The sequence below is a fragment of the Mesoplodon mirus genome, assembly GCF_964341445.2.
Source record: "Mesoplodon mirus genome assembly, chromosome: 2".
Lineage (NCBI taxonomy): Eukaryota > Metazoa > Chordata > Mammalia > Artiodactyla > Ziphiidae > Mesoplodon > Mesoplodon mirus.
This window is the reverse complement of record NC_138977.1, coordinates 201,687,480-201,704,432: the sequence shown is the minus strand read 5'-3', so window position 1 is coordinate 201,704,432 and position 16,953 is coordinate 201,687,480. Positions and strand designations below refer to the sequence as shown.

Sequence of the window (16,953 nt, the reverse complement as noted above, 5' to 3'; positions counted from 1 at the left end):
TTTTTCCTAATATCTGCAGCCTGACAACATTCTATTTCAGAATCACAGATCCCATGTCAAACATACCTGTTTTTGTTAAGAGTTTCATTCATCACAAGGTCTTCATAGCGCTGCCGGGCAAAGTTGCCCCCGAATCCCAGAAAGGTTGTGACGTAAACCCTATACACATGTTCAGTGTGTTGCACATCACAGCCCAGATTGAACTCGGCCAGCAAGATCTTCGCAGCTTCTTCCTGTAATACGATGTAAAGGGAACTTTACTTGTGGTTGACTTCTAGAAAGGTATGACATTGCTAATACACTAGATTTCATCTGCTATGACTACTCTTTAAAACGTCTTGTAGCATTCTTTCATCCTCACAGTATTAATTTAAACAAAGACATAAAATGACAAGACTACACAAAAAGGAACAAATCAGAGACTAAATAACAAATTAGAGACTAAAATACTTTCTGTAGTTAGATAGAAGGTAGAATCATTACAGATGATGTCATTATCTGGCGTGTACTTTTCTGATTTTCCAGTTCTCCAAAATGGGAATGTACTATTTTTATAATAATAAAAAAAAAAATCCGGGGGCTTCCCTGGTGGCGCAGTGGTTGAGAGTCCGCCTGCCAATGCAGGGGACACGGGTTCGTGCCCCGGTCCGGGAGGAACCCACGTGCCGCAGAGCGGCTGGGCCCGTGAGCCATGGCCGCTGAGCCTGTGCGTCTGGAGCCTGTGCGTCTGGAGCCTGTGCTCCGCAACGGGAGAGGCCACAACAATGAGAGGACCGCATACCGCAAAAAAAAAAAAAGAAAAAAAAAAAAATCCGGAGGCACATAGTTTTTTGAGGCAGAAGCCTGGTGTGTCTCCCTTTGCTATCTTTTTCTACTTCACCCAAAAAGAAAAAAAAAATCCTTTGACAAAAATAAATTTAAGGAATTTGAGAGATCATAATGAGATCTATTCTATGGCTTTTTCTAAAACTATTCAAGATGCCTTAATATTCCCTGTGACAGATTTGAGGATTAGAAAAGTTCAATTTTATTGTACCTCTGTTTTTGTGGGGTTTTTTGACTTCAGGTACAGAGGCTGAATTAGTCATATTCCTCAGTTCATGGCACACTATCATGGCAAAGCCCCACTTTTGTTTTATTTATTTACTTTCTTTTATCCTCATACTCACTGCCATTCTGGCTCCTGCCACAGGCAACCATTCTAATGTGCTTAATATATAGTATTTGTTTGTATGTATTGTTGCAAAATGGGATTGTTTTGAATGTATTTATTTTAAATTTCTGAAAATGCTACTGTGCCCAGCAATTCCACTCCTAGGTATATACTCAAGAAAACTGAAAACATGTCTACACAAAAATGTGTACATGAGTGTTCATAGCAGCATTATCCATAATAGCCAAAAACTGGAAACAACCTAAATGTCCATCAGCTGATGAATGGATAAACAAAATGTGCCATGGTCACACAATGGAATGCTATTCAGCCAAAAAGGGAATAAAGTACTGATATCTGCTACAACATGGATAAGCCTTGAAAACTTTTGCTAAATGAAAGAAGCCTGACATAAAAGGCCACATATTTTATGGTTCCATAGGCAAATCCATAGGGACAGAAAGTAGATTAATGGTTGTCAGGGCAGGGGAGAGGGGAATGGTGAGTAACTGCTAATGAATATGGGGCTTCTTTTTTTTTTTTGCAGTACGTGGGCCTCTCACTGTTGTGGCCTCTCCCATTGCAGAGCACAGGCTCCGGACACGCAGGCTCAGCGGCCATGGCTCACGGGCCCAGCTGCTCCGTGGCATGTGGGATCCTCCCGGACCGGGGCGCGAACCCGCATCCCCTGCACTGGCAGGCGGACTCTCAACCACTGCGCCACCAGGGAAGCCCATGGGGCTTCTTTTTGAGGTGATGAAATGTTCTGGAATTTGACAGTAGTGATTGCACAACTTTGTGAACGGTACAAAAAATTAGGTAGTTAGGATTATTTAAAATGTTTAAAGTGCTATTGTGTTATGTCTCTTTGTTTCTTTCCTTTCTTTACTAAGCACAAAGATCCATTATATTGCTATGTACACATCTAATTTGTTGCTTGCAAATATACTTTCTATACCAGTGTTGCTTTCTAAGTCTGCACACACACAAAAAGCCATTTGTTTAAGACTTTAAGGCTCAATGCCACCTGTCACCTATTCCTTAGTATCAGAACCATGCCTTCATTTTACCTGTTGAATACATACTAACAAATATAGACTAAACAGTCTCATAACCTAGTTCCCCAAATCTGCAACCCCACCACAGACAATCTCTTCTGAGTGCCAAACCCAAATTTCAACATACCCAAAACTGAACTGCTTGGTGATAGGACTTCAGAGCTAGAGACCAGAAAGATACTCTCATCCAAACCATACCTGTGTGCTTAGCATCAACCCTGCCCTCTCCCCTGTAGTCTCTCTCTCTCAGTGACTAGGTTCTTCACCCTTTCAGTTACCTAAGCTGGACCCTCAGCATCTGGCCATCCCTTCCTGCCCTACCCACATCACCACATTACACTGTTTTTTTACTCCAAAATATCCCTTGAAATCTGTCCCCTCCCTTCCATTTCCACTTACACTGTCTAGTTTAGCTCTTTAGCACTTCTCACCCAAGGTTCCCCGACCTACAGTTTTTTCTCCTGACACCAAAATTATTTTCTTAAAAAATAGATTGGGGGGCTTCCCTGGTGGCGCAGTGGTTGAGAATCTGCCTGCTAATGCAGGGGACACGGGTTCGAGCCCTGGTCTGGGAGGATCCCACATGCCGCGGAGCAACTAGGCCCGTGAGCCACAACTACTAAGCCTGCGCGTCTGGAGCCTGTGCTCTGCAACAAGAGAGGCCGCGATAGTGAGAGGCCCGCACACCACGATGAAGAGTGGCCCCCACTTGCCACAACTAGAGAAAGCACTTGCACACAAACAAAGACCCAACACAGCAAAAATAAATAAATTAATGTCAGATGCAGGCTTGTGACATCCTCTGTCACATAGGGGAGGACGTAAGTCAGGCACCAGCAGATAAGCAAAGATTTCACTTTAAAAGAAAAAAAAAAAAAAAGAAAAAAAATAGATTGGAACTCAGTCACACAATTAACATAGTCACAAAATTCAGAGCTGGGGACCTTCAGAGTTTAATTATTTCACAGATGATGAAACTTAGGCCCATATGACTGCCCTACTCAAAAACCTTTGCTGGTTCCCCACTGTCTACAGATAAAAAAGCCAAATCCCCTAGCATGACACCCAAGACTCCTTATGATCTAACTTCATCTTATCTTCCCAGCCTTCCCTATTACCACACTTGAAAATCCCATACTGCAACAGGCTATTCATCATTACCTGGACCTTCTGGGCTCTTTGCTGTTTGCTGTGCCTTTGTGAATACTGTCACCTCCATGCAGATGGCCTTCCCTCAACCTCCACTATGCAAAAGCCTACTATCATCCAAGGCCCAGGTAAATACCTTACTTTCCACAAAGGCAGCATGGAAGGCTCCTATTCAAGCCTTTGCAAATGGGGTTGACCCTGCCAGTTCCCACATTGCTGTGGCTCTCTGTTTAGACCCAAGGTTCTCAACCAGAGGTGATTTTGCACCCCTAGGGGCATCTGGCAATGTCTGAAGATACTTTTAATTGTCAAAACTGGGAGTTTGGGGGAAGTACGGGCGTTGCTGCACCTGATAGAGGCCAGGGATGCTGCTAAACATCATATAATGCACAGAACAGCCCTCCACAACAAAGACTTATTCAGCCCAAAATGCCAGTAGTGCCAATGATGAGAAACCCTGGTTTAGATCAAATTACAACACTGTCATGGTCTGCCTGTTATCACAGGTTGTCTCCACTGATAGATTACAAGCTTTTGGGGGCAGTGTAACATGTCTTATTTCTTGCACATACTAGGTGCTAAAAAATGTTTTATTTCTTTTTCCTCTGTGTGATGAAACTTCTCCCTCAAAATACATTTTTACATTCTAGTCAGGTAAGGAATAACAGAAGCACAAGCATGGAATCATCAGTAAAGGAAAGGGAATAACATTTAATTAACAAGTATGTAACAAATACTGTACTCCAGGATTTATATTATCATGTTTAATCCTCAGGCAACTCTTCTAGATAAGTAGTATAGTTATAATTGCTAAAATGTATTAAATGTTATTACATGCTGGGCAGCTTGCTAAGTGCTTTATACACGTGGTATTATTTCATCCTCACAACTTTATGGAGTAGATACTATTATTATTCTCTTTTTACACACGAGGAAACTGAGGCTCAGAGAGGTAACCAACCCAAGATAACACAAGCTAGCAATGATCTGAACCAACATTTGGACCCAGGCCATTTGGTCTAAGTCCAAACATAGTGCCCTTCCTTCTCAAAGACTGGCATTCCTAGCCACTGAATTCCCCCAAAAGGTAAAATACCTGTTGTGGAGAAAGGACAGAAGTTGAGGTAGGAACTTCATAAGCAATTTGGAGAGAGGCTCCTCCCATATCCAGTATCCCTACTGTCCTTCTGCGTCCTGTTGCCAATTCCTGGGGAGCCTCGGCATCTGATTCTGAAATAAATAAGGGAACAGAAGGGGGTCTAGTAATTAAAAGCCAAAATTAAGTTTAAAGGGAAAAAAACCCCAGAAATCCCTTAAAAAATTGAAAGCAAACTGAGATAAATTAATCTAACTGTACCAACTATATATTATACAGAGAAGAATTACTTTAAGTGACTTAAAACATGGTTATTTTGACTATGTATCTCTTGTAGAATATACCTTAATGACAAAAGAAACAAATAACTTAAACTGCATTCCAGTAGTTTTATTGGTAATACATTATGGGTATTATTATTTTTAAACAATTAAACATATATTATGAAATAAAGTTAAATAAATGTTTATGTAAATAGCTTTAGGAATATTCAGCATAAGAGAAAAAGGATTTGATTTTAATATAAAATCAAAGAAGTTAAACAGTAATCTTATAATCTTAAATATGAATTAGAACTATCACTATGAGATCATGATTTTTCTTTTTTAAAAAATACACATTTCCTAGCTGTCCACTGAAAAGGCCTAGAAGCGATGATAATCCAGGAGCAATGAGCATTGCTGTTGTCTAGACCACAATCTCTAAACATCATTTTCCACTAAAAGAAACAAGGGCTCCTTAAAAAAATGGCTGATGCTAGGGTCTAAGAGTAGAAAAAATACAAGATGAGCATAGAATACCATGGTATGCCCATATGCCAGGGAAACAGAAAAGACTACTGGGATCATGTTAAAAGGGTACAAGAGCCAACTTAAAGGTTGGCTCCTACCGGCCAATGATGGTAAAATTTGAGCACCAAAAAGAATAATGATGTGATGGACTGCAATGCATCAAATAAATTAAAATCTGCAAGTTCATACGGATACTGAAAAAAAAATTCACTGGTTACCTTCAGAAGTTGCTAGGACACCAGCTCATTATTCAAAAACTTGATAAATAAAAGCAAAGAATCAAGGGTTCATTCTGTCTTTCCCATAGGAACTATATTTCAGGATAACCAAATGGCTAATGAAGAAAATTTCATTATATAAAAATCCTAACTGTTAAATGCAGAAAGAATGACAGAATTAGAAAAATCACCATTCTGCAACCTCTAATGAGAAAACAAATCTAAGTAACGATCACACTTGGCTGCTATAACCATTAGGTGAAAAGTGGATGGAAAAATTTTATAACAGATCAGATCAGACAATACCTGAACCCTGAACACCTGTTCAGTCTTAACATGACTAAAAGACAACCAGATATTACAAAACTCCTGATGTGATACAGCAGGAAACAGCACCACCTATGATTTATTCTTGCCAAAAGAACTGAATCTGAGTCTAATCAAGCTTCTATACCTAACCTCCAGTTTACAGAACAAAAGCGGGGGAGGGGATGAAAGACATGTTAAAGATCCCACAAAGATTCAGTCAACCAAATCCAGAATGTGGCAAATTCATTCCATCAAGTGACCCAGATTTGGTTGTTTTTTGGTTGTTGGGTTTTTGCTGTTGTTGTTGTTGTTGAATGATTTGGAAAAAAGAGTTGGGGGGCAGGAAGGTTAACTATTATAGATTAAAAGAGACCTATCAATCAAATATAATTTGTGATCTATGTTCAGATTCTGATCTGAACAAGACAACTACAAATAAATATTCTTGATACAATCGGGGAACTCTCTACCTGTGCATGAGATGGTTATCAATACATGATATTAGGAATTGTTAACTTTGTTAAGTTTAAAAAATGGAACTGAGGGGGAATTCCCTGTCTGTCCAGTGGTTAAGACTCCATGTTTTCACTGCTGAGGGCCCAGGTTCAATCCCTGGTTGGGGAACTAAGATCCCACAAGCTGCATGGCATGGTGCAGCAAAAAAATTTAAAAAAAAAAAAGAAAAAAATCAAATAAAAATGGAACTGTGGATATTTCTGTTTGTTTGTTTTGAAACTCATCTATTAGAGGTATTACTGAAGTACATGAAGACAAAGTGATTATGTGTGGTGTTTGCTTCTAAAAATCCAGTAGGGTTACAGCAGAAGATAACACAACATTGTAAAGCAATTATACTCCAATAAAGATATTAAAAAAAAAATCCAGTAGGGAAAAAAACCTGTGTTGTATGGAAGGAGTGTGGGAACAAAACAATGGCAAATTGTTAATAACTATTGAGACTAGGTAATGGGTTCATGGAGGTTCATTTTATTAATTACTCTACTTTTGTGAATATACTTTTGCCTGAAACTTTTGAATATTAAAAAGTTAAAAAGAAATAAAAGAAAGCAAATTAGGACTGGGAAATGAAGCATCTTAAGTTTTGAAAAAAGAAAGAAAAAAAAAGAAAGAAAACTCAAAATTAGCACTTACATGCTACTGATAGGTTATGACATAAACGTTCAGCCCTTAGAACTGTCATAAGAAGACAATACTACTCACCATCCTCATGGTCGAATCTTCCCAAAACAAAGTTGATTCCAATCCATGCATAAACCCCTAAGTAAGAAATATAAAAGCCCTTGCTTAATTCTCTACTGCTATAGCATGTATATACCTCTCCCAGGGCTGCTCTTTTCCTCCTTTTCTTGGAAAAAAAAGTGATAACAGTATTTTATTCCACATTCTCAGTGTATGAATTTAAAATCTTTTATCTTGTGATGTTTTTCCCTTTTAAAATTATTTGCATTTTCTAAATTTCCTACAATGAATAGGAATTAATGTATAAAAATAAATGTTAAAAGATAAAAAATCTTGGAGTTCTAGTTCTGGGCAAGCACACTCACCCTGTCTCCCCACTGACCACAAGTGTAAACTCTAGATAGAATATATGGAGCAGCTTTCTGAGAACTCTGAAAGTAAATGGTAGTGGGCACACTGGGACAGAGATCAGACTTTAAAGTACCACCAAAACCACAGTGAGTTTCCCATTTTTCCCCCTCAGATACTGCCTGGCCTGGACTCAAAATCAGCTTGAAATACAAAAGTGCACACCAGATGTGGACAGAAAGAACTTCAAGACCTTGCTTTGTGGTCCAAGGATCAGAAAAGGGGACTCCAAAGGTTCAGAAAGAGTGGTGAGAAATTCCCTGCTTTTTTAAAAATTCTGTTCTCTCCTACCCCAGGCAATCCTGCAACAGCAGAGGTAGAGACTGGGTAGATGCCTAAACCTCTGAGGGATGTGAATCCTTCTTTCTGACCAGAGGAGCTACAGCCTCAAGAGCTGGGGCAAATCCCTATTGCTTTTTTTTTCTCCCTCTGTCCTCTACCACTTAGCCTTGGCTACAGATGCAGTCATGGGAAATGCATGGCAGAGTGGGCAAATTAAATCCCTGGCTTTCTGACCTAAGGACCATGAACGTGAACCTCAGGGAACCAGAAAGTATTGGGGAGACTGTGGAGAGTGGGGAATAAACTGGTGTAGGAACTCCTGGGCTCACATGCATGATCTGACTCTAAACAACATATCAAAGCTTTTGAGAACTGACATACTGGCTAGTCAACACATTTGTATGGGCTGTGCCCAGGTTCAGACTGGCCACTGGCTGGCACACACATGGGACAAATCCAAATAGCCGTGCCAAAGCTTTGAAAAATGAATCAACAGAATCACAGCCCACAGAAGGCAGGTCAGAACTTAAGGCTTGAACCTAACCAGTCTACTAAGACAAAAATTAACATTCTCTTTATGATTGAAACAAGACCCAGGGTCTAACAATGTAATATTCAAAATATCCAGGATACAATATAAAATGACTTGTCATACAGAGAACTAGGAATATCTCAACCTTTCCAATCTCAAGGGAAAAGATGCCAACCCTGAGATGACACAGGTGTTGGAATTATCAAATAAAGCAGCTATACAGCCAGGAAATAAGAGCAGTCTTCCAATGAATGGAAAGATAGAAAGTCTCAGCAAAGAAATGGAGTAAAACCAAACGGGAATTTTAGGACTGAAAAAGGCAATACTGAGATTGAAAAAGGTGAATCTTTTCCTTTATGTGAACTGCAACTAGAAGACAAAAGATTTTCTGTTTTTCAAGAAATGGAAACATAATTCATCATACAGGCCACATTTGGGCTACATGAGAACATGCATTCAACTTCACCCCAAAACTACAAACCCCAAGTGCAAGCTTTTACTCCTCAAGGCCCAATACCTTCCTGCTTCCCAGAGATCACTTCTGCCTGAGACTGAGAAAAGAGGAAGTCAAACTCCAGAGGTAAATCTTTCACTAGGTCAGCCAAGATAGCCAACTGCTTCCTGCAAGAAAGAACAAAAAACCTAAGAGTTAATGGTTAAACTCTCTTCTCACAAACAACCTCAACTTGACCTTCTACTTAGCCTTGTTAGACCTCACTGTTCACCTACCCAAGACACTTGATCCCTGCTTCTGTTTGGTACCCCCTTCGAGATTTCAAAGGTTTAAAATTACTCAAAAGTGGGCTTCCCTGGTGGCACAGTGGTTGAGGGTCCGCCTGCCGATGCAGGGGACACGGGTTCGTGTCCCGGTCCGGGAAGATCCCACATGACACTGAGTGGCTGGGTCCGTGAGCCATGGCCACTGGGCCTGCACGTCCGGAGCCTGTGCTCCGTGACGGGAGAGGCCACAACACTGAGAGGCCCGCGTACCGCAATAAAAAAAAAAAAAAAATGTCATGTGCTTAACCTTTGACCCAGCAACTACATTTTAAGACATTTATTGCAATGAAATCATCAGATAAGAATACAAAGAGAAAAAATACTACAGCATTATTTATAACAATGAAAAACTGGAAATAACCTAAATGCACGTACATCAGTAGTGACTGGCTAAATAATTTATGGTATAGTCATGCAATGTAATAGTACACAGATGTTAAAAGAAATGAGGTCAATTTATATCTGCATGTATTGACATGAAAAGATGTCCAACATATTTTGAGTTCCAACAGGTTACAAAACAGTACATATAATATGATCTCAATTTATGTTAATAAACAAAACACTCTTCATGTATTACACAGGATAGGACAGAACTTTCACTTTCTAAAATTCAATATTGTTTCTTTATTAAAAAAAACATTTATGGCAAAACGTTGACAATTGTTGAAGCTGGGTGGCAAGTAAATGGGGATTCATTCCATCATTCTCTCTACTTCTATATACATTTGAAATTTCCCATAATAAAGTTTTTTTTTTCTTAAATTATCACTTTGTAATTCTTTAAAGGTATTTCCATTACAAACTAAAAAGGCAGTGGAACAAATTCTGTTAGTCTAGGCCTTCGGCAAAAAAATAAAACCTAGTGCTAATAAATCCAAAATACAGTCCAGGGGATTCAAACCCATTTTGAATATTGCTCACAAATGCTAATAAATTAACAAAGCATTAATTATACAAAACAGGTTCTTGCAGTGATTGTTACACTTAGGTCAACAACTATAGCTACCTTAGAGGTAGCAATGATTTCATAAGCCCAGGGTAGATCTTGGCATTATTAAAAGAGGTGATCAAAAAACAAGTTAGGGCTTCCCTGGTGGCGCAGTGGTTGAGAGTCCGCCTGCCGATGCAGGGGACACGGGTTCGTGCCCCAGTCCGGGAAGATCCCACATGCCGCGGAGCGGCTGGGCCTGTGAGCCATGGCCGCTGAGCTTGCGCGTCTGGAGCCTGTGCTCCGCAACAGGAGAGGCCACAACAGTGAGAGGCCCACGTACCGCAAAAAAAAAAACCCAAAAAAACAAAAAAAAAAACAAAAAAACAAGTTAAAGGCGAGTTCTTTAAAAATTCTTAAAATATTCAGAGCTTCCATGATAACAGGGAACATCTTAGACAAATGGGGTGGAGCTACATAGTTGGTTTTGTTTAAATAGAAACTTCTTTGACAAACAGAGGAAAGGCTGGGCAGTGCCAGGAGATAAGGCAATCCTCTCCTTTGCTCCAGACAGTCAAAATATGGCCATTTCATCACCCTGCTGGTTGGCTCTGCCTTTTTGACCGCTGAGTCAGCTTTTTCTCTGGCCCTCCACCCTCTTTCCTTGTTTGTGAGACCTTAGTCCATTCACAGCCCTGTGAAGTGGCACCACGTATGTCATCCATACTCTTCACATGGTTTCTAAAATTTTGAATGATGTATTACTTATGTCAAAAGCAAAAATTCTAGGGCTTCCCTGGTGGCGCAGTGGTTAAGAGTCCGCCTGCCGATGCAGGGGACACACGGGTTCGTGCCCCAGTCCGGGAAGATCCCACATGCCGCGGAGCCGCTGGGCCCGTGAGCCATGGCCGCTGAGCCTGCGCGTTCAGAGCCTGTGCTCCACAACAGGAGAGGCCACAACAGTGAGAGGCCCGTGTATCACAAAAAAAAAAAAAAAAAAAAGCAAAAATTCTAAATTGCACGTATAGTATGATTACAATTTTGTAGAAGTTACACATAGATATACAGAGAGAAAGGAATAGGACCAAATGAAACAGTTTTGATAGGATAGTAGAATTATAACTTCTTTGTTTTGATTTTAAGATTTCCTTTAATGATGTAAGGTTCTACAATAACATTTTAAACTTTAGTTTTAAAAATAAGTAAAAACAAACCAAAAAAAAATATTTAAAGACCAAGATGTATGGGAAAACAAGGAGCTAGAAGGCCTTTCAGATTGACAAATGGCTACATAAAATAATCTGCTTCTCAACAGTAAACCAGTAACTCTGTGTCTGAGCAGAAGGAAAGTAGTCAACTGGAAGAAGTGTTGACATACATGTCTGGCACAAGGAGAATGGAGCCCTACACACATGGCAGAGGTTTTCATTGCTGTTGGCCAAGTATATGAAATGAAACTTTGTGGAAAAGGGAACTGCTATTTATCAAGGAAAAACATTTAAGCTAATAAAAAATACCCGATGGGGCCTCCCTGGTGGCGCAGTGGTTGAGAGTCCGCCTGCCGATGCAGGGGATACGGGTTCGTGCCCCGGTCTGGGAGGATCCCATATGCCGCGGAGCGGCTGGGCCCGTGAGCCATGGCCGCTGGGCCTGCGCATCCGGAGCCTGTGCTCCGCAACGGGAGAGGCCACAACAGTGAGAGGCCCGCATACCGCAAAAAGAAAAAAAAAAAAAAAAAAAAAAATACCCGATGACTATGGGACTGTGAACATTGCAGAAGGATGGGTGCTCAAGTTAAGGGAGCTCATTCCTACCTCGAGACCATAATAAGTATGGAGGGGTCAGGGAGGTGTCAAAAGGGAGAAATCACAAACAAGGAGGGGTCTGACCTAAGCATAGCTGCTGCCTCTTTGTCTTCCTCCTCTTTCAGTGAAGGAAGAAGGATCAGGTGGCAAGAAGCCAGGCTAAACTGCCAAGGTCAAGTGGAAAAGACTTAACCAGCAGGGGTTGAAAAAAGTGGTCTAAAGCAATGGAGGCTAAGCTTTGCAAGTAGCACCAACTATCACCAGGGAGCCAGGCAAAGTTATAGAGAAAACCCCATTCCTACCAGAGCCCTCCTACTAGCCCCCAGGTACCCAGTCCCTCAGGTGACCCTCCTACTACCCTTCTGAAATTATGCTCCCCTTCTAGGTGCCTCATTTATTACATCACCACTGCTCCCAACCCTCAATCAAAATTAAGAGTCATTACAGCCATCTCAAATAGATATTGATCCCAAAGAAGCAAATGACATGGAGGTGTGATCAACTGATTGTGGAATAACGGGGTGTAGGAGTGGCTCTGCTCTATTTTGAGCAAGAAGTCTTTTAGTGCCACCTGTCACCTCTGTGTGCTGTACCCACATCCTGCCTTCAGACCAGGGAACCACAGAGAATAATGTATGAAACTGCACTTTCAACTCTTGGGCCACCCACTCTCCTGCATCTCACCTCTCAGAGAGAAGCCTCATGCCTGCTGTGCAGAGGATGTAAAGGGGGGTCTCCTTGTGCTTCCTCACAGGCACATGAGCAGCAGCAAAGCTCAGCAGAGGACGAAGGTAATCGCTGGCATGTTCTGGAGTGTCTGCCATTGCAGAGATTCCTTAAGTAAGATAAAATACTTTCTTTAAAGAGCAGATCACATAGACTCAGATGACTGATACCCCATAAGGTTCTGTTTAAGGTCCTAAGCATTTATTTCATAAGAGTAGGGCAGCAATGAATGCCTCCCATTATCCAGAACCTCCAGAAGAAAAGGGGAGCTTTCTTTCTCCCTCTTCTCTTCTGTCCTCTCATTTCTGTAGCAGATAAAAGAGACTGACAGTGAAATACATTCCATTTAGTACCTGGCTTGATTTTTTTAACCACTGGTTGGCTGTTACGGTCTCTCATCTGTTTGATGTCCAACAAGTCATGAGGATTCCCATTATGTCTTGGCCAGAAATAAACAAAAATCCGAGAGCCACTGCTGCCACAGTCCACAACAAGTCCATAATTTAGATTTGGGTCTTCAGTGTCAGTAGCTTCAAGATCTCCTACTCGAGCCAAATACCTAAGCCGGGCAAAAAGAGAAACTAGTGTTAAGCAAATAGCACCCCCACTTAATTCATCATGTTCGTGAGTCTTCATTAAGTGCCTACATGTGCCAGGCACACGGGACTACACATCCTCACAAAGGAATGAAACAATATTGACCATATTTACTGATGTATATGAGGCAACAGCTGGTTTATACTGAAATTAGGTAACCAAAAGACTCCCCTAAGTTTGGGGGTAGTTCTGAAACTGGCCAGGGTAGCAAATCTTTTACTAAGCATTAAAGGGCTTCTAGGCCTGAGTAAATACTGAGCCACTAAATTTGAGGGTGGTTTGCTATGCACACTAGATAACTAAAGCAATTCTAATAATTTCTTTTCTATTTATCTATCCTTTCTGTATATAAACATGAAGAACATGGCGGACTGATATCTGGCTGACAGCAGAAAGACGGAACAAGTAAAGATGTTACCACCAAAACCCCAAGGTTTGAGTCTCAGCTCTAGCACGTGCTATGTTTTGTGACCTTCAGGAACTTACTTCTCTCAAGCTGTTCCCTCATCTGTGACATGAGGGTAGTTAGGAGTCTCTGCTCTCAGAGAGGCAATGCGTGTTGAGCAGTTAGCACAGCGCTGTGCAGCTACCTCTGCTCTTATCGTTATGTAACTACTGGGGGAACAAATAGCAGAAAAGGGCTGAAATATCCAGAAAGAAAAGATGGCTAAAAGCTGGTAAAACCCTTCTTCTGAGTGATGAGGCTTTTTTTTTTTTTTTTTTTTTGCGGTACACGGGCCTCTCACTGTTGTGGCCTCTCCCGTTGCGGAGCACAGGCTCCGGACGCGCAGGCTCAGCGGCCATGGCTCACGGGCCCAGCCGCTCCGCGGCATGTGGGATCTTCTCGGACCGGGGCACGAACCCGTGTCCCCTGCATCAGCAGGCAGGCTCTCAACCACTGCACCACCAGGGAAGCCCTGAGTGATGAGGCTTTAACAAATATTAAAGTTTCCTCAGAGTGTTAGGGTCTGAAAAGTACAAATGTCACTGATGACTCCTCTTTAAAGGCTTCACCTGAAGAGGAGCCCCGTGAGAATGAGAATGGCTTTTAGCTTATTATTCAAAAAAGGAGAGCTCTTTCTTGATGCTAATATATAATGCATGGCAGACTAAAATTTTGCCTTCTAGATTCTTTTAAATTTGAATAAATATTACCATAGGTTGAGCTAATAATTGAATGAATATTCTGAAAGTAATGTTGAGAATTTTTTCAAGTAATACACCTAAACTCCCTTCTGCCCTATCATCCAACATTGTCTTTAGAGCTAACGCCCAGATCCCCAAGACCCTTACATAGAACCCTTTAGAACTAGCTTTTGTGAAGCCTGAAACTAATATAATGGGGGAGGAAGGTTCTTTTACACAAAATATTCAACATTACAAATACAAAAGGGGCCCATGCAAGTGAGGGGCCTTGAATTGCAGGTAACATTCCCTTCACAGTAAATCCAGAAAAGTAAGCCATGTGTCATACCTCTCAGAACAATCTAGCCTGTGTTTACTGGTGATTTCACATTGCTACACAGACTACAAAGTTCCTTATTTTGGACAGAAAAGCAAACTTGATGAAAAGAAGACCAAGTAGAAACAGTTCTGAAATCAAAAAAGTAGAGCTGAGTAACTTTCCTATTCTATAACACTAAATGCATTTTTTTTAAAAGAGGAGAACATATATTTGAGCTTCATTACAATGCTGTAAATTATTGCATAGGATAGGGTCAGGTAGAACTTTTTTCTGGATCTGATATGAGAGTGAGTTGCGGGAAGTGAAGCAGATGGTAGAAGTCTGTTACACACGAGAAAGTTTACAGACCTAAAGATTCCATTCCACCACAGACTTTCCCATTCTAATCAAATGAATGGGCTGAAATGGGCTCACAATCCACCAATCAACTCGTAACAGCTCAGTTCTATCACAGGAAAGCTGGGCAGACATCTGTGTGCCACAGATAGAAAAGAAATAGGCAAGATGATCCATCTGCAGCCCAAAGTGACTTTTCATTTCTCATCAGCAATCTTTCTGCTTCACAGATCTTTATCTGCTTTCCTTCTCTGAAAACCACCCCTTCTACTTCTCTTTGACAAGATTCTGGATCCTGTCCCCTCCTGCTTAATGAATAACTTTTTCCAGTACAGTGGTTCTCAAAATTTGGGGGCTCAGGACCCCTTTATAGTCTTAAAAAAATTATTGGACCCCAAAGAGCTTTTGTGGTACATCTATCTATATTTACCATGTTAGAAAATAAAACAGAACATTTTAAAATATTTATTTATTTATTTTGACACAATAGCAAACTCATTACATATTAACATATTTCATGAAAAACAACTATTTTCTAAAACAAAAAAGTTAGAAGAGTGGTATTGTTTTAGAGTTCTGCAAATCTCTTTAGTGTCTGGATTAATAGAAGATAACTAGATTCTCATATTTGCTTCAGTATTCAATCTGTTACGATAAGTTGTTTTGATTGAAGTATATGAAGAAAATCAAGCTTCACCCGGATATGTTGTTGGAAAAGGGGAGAGTACTTTTTAGATCATTGGTACTACACTGAAACTCGACAAGTGGAGTTTCTTAAAGGTTGGTTGCAATGTGGAATCTAAACTCTAAGAACTTTTCATACTATTACATGAAAATGCACTGGTCTATCTTTCACTTTAAATTGCTTTTACCCATGCGTAATGTTGTCACATCATATACTGGAAAATACTGGTTCGCTGAGCTATGCAAATCTTCTTAATGTTGACACATTTCATTCTACCAAAAAACCACACACATTCATTAATATCACTACCAATTTTATCAAAAAAGTCTTTTAAGTATTGGGAAGCTATCAAACTCACAGTGGCAGATACAAATTTCCCAAACTTCTAATTTTCACTTAAAAGCTCAAATTTTATCACTGGCAATAAATACTGACAGTTATTTTCCTTAAAGTGACAGGTTTTTACTTCATTCATTTTCAAGAAAATGTCTATGAAATACCCACATCTGAAATCTACAGTTTTTCTGACAGTTATTCTTTCAAGTGAAAAATAGTATTCCATGACTGTGTTCAGCTCACAGCTCAAACTGCCTAAGTGCTTTTCCTTGAGACAACCTGAGTATGCAACAGAAGTGCTTAATTCCTATTTCCCATTTTGTCACACAGAATATTAAAAAGATATTCTTAAGTGGAATTAGACTTTTCTTCCCACTGCAACTGTGTGACAATGAAGACTACCATAACTACTAGTATAATTTGGTGCTCTTATTTTTTTTTTTTTTTTTTTTGCAATACGTGGGCCTCTCACTGTTGTGGCCTCTCCCGCTGCGGAACACAGGCTCCGGACGCGCAGGCTCAGCGGCCATGGCTCACGGGCCCAGCCGCTCCGCGGCACGTGGGATCCTCCTGGACCGGGGCACGAACCTGTGTCCCCCGCATCGGCAGGCGGACTCTCAACCACTGCACCACCAAGGAAGCCCCTGGTGCTCTATCTTGATTTGTGCTAAGGCACCAGCACTTTTACCCACCATTGCTTTTGCATCATCAGTGTAAATGTCAACTCAGTGAAAAAGGCAAATAATATCACCATAGCCAAAACGTAGAAGCAACTCAGATGTCCATGACAGATGAATGGATAAACAAAATGTGGTAAATACATACAATGGAATATGATTCAGCCTTAAAAAAAAGAAGGAAATCCTGCCATATGCTACAACATGGGTGAACCTTGAGAACATTATGATAAGTGAAATAAGCCAGTCACAAAAGACAAACCCTAGATAATTCCACTTATAAGAAGTATGTAAAGTAAGCAAATTCATAGAAATAGAAAATGGAGTAGTGGTTACCAGGGGCTGGGGACAGGGAAAAATTAGGGGTTGTTGTCTAATGGGTATAGAGTTGCAGATTTGCAAGATGAAAAAGTTCTGGA

General features: G+C 40.6%; 1 protein-coding gene across 2 annotated transcripts in view; it reads right to left on the bottom strand.

The window, feature by feature from the left end:
- Positions 1–16,953, bottom strand: part of ENTPD7 (ectonucleoside triphosphate diphosphohydrolase 7) — a 65,754-nt gene that overhangs the window by 15,908 nt on the left and 32,893 nt on the right. For both annotated transcript variants that reach the window (XM_082631561.1, XM_082631560.1), the window contains exons 5-10: positions 12,792–12,997; positions 12,397–12,547; positions 8,714–8,817; positions 6,996–7,052; positions 4,457–4,590; positions 67–233 (exon numbers count right to left, since the gene is read on the bottom strand). In XM_082631561.1, the coding sequence (XP_082487687.1) occupies positions 67–233; positions 4,457–4,590; positions 6,996–7,052; positions 8,714–8,817; positions 12,397–12,547; positions 12,792–12,997 (819 nt within the window). The remainder of the gene's footprint in view (positions 1–66; positions 234–4,456; positions 4,591–6,995; positions 7,053–8,713; positions 8,818–12,396; positions 12,548–12,791; positions 12,998–16,953) is intronic.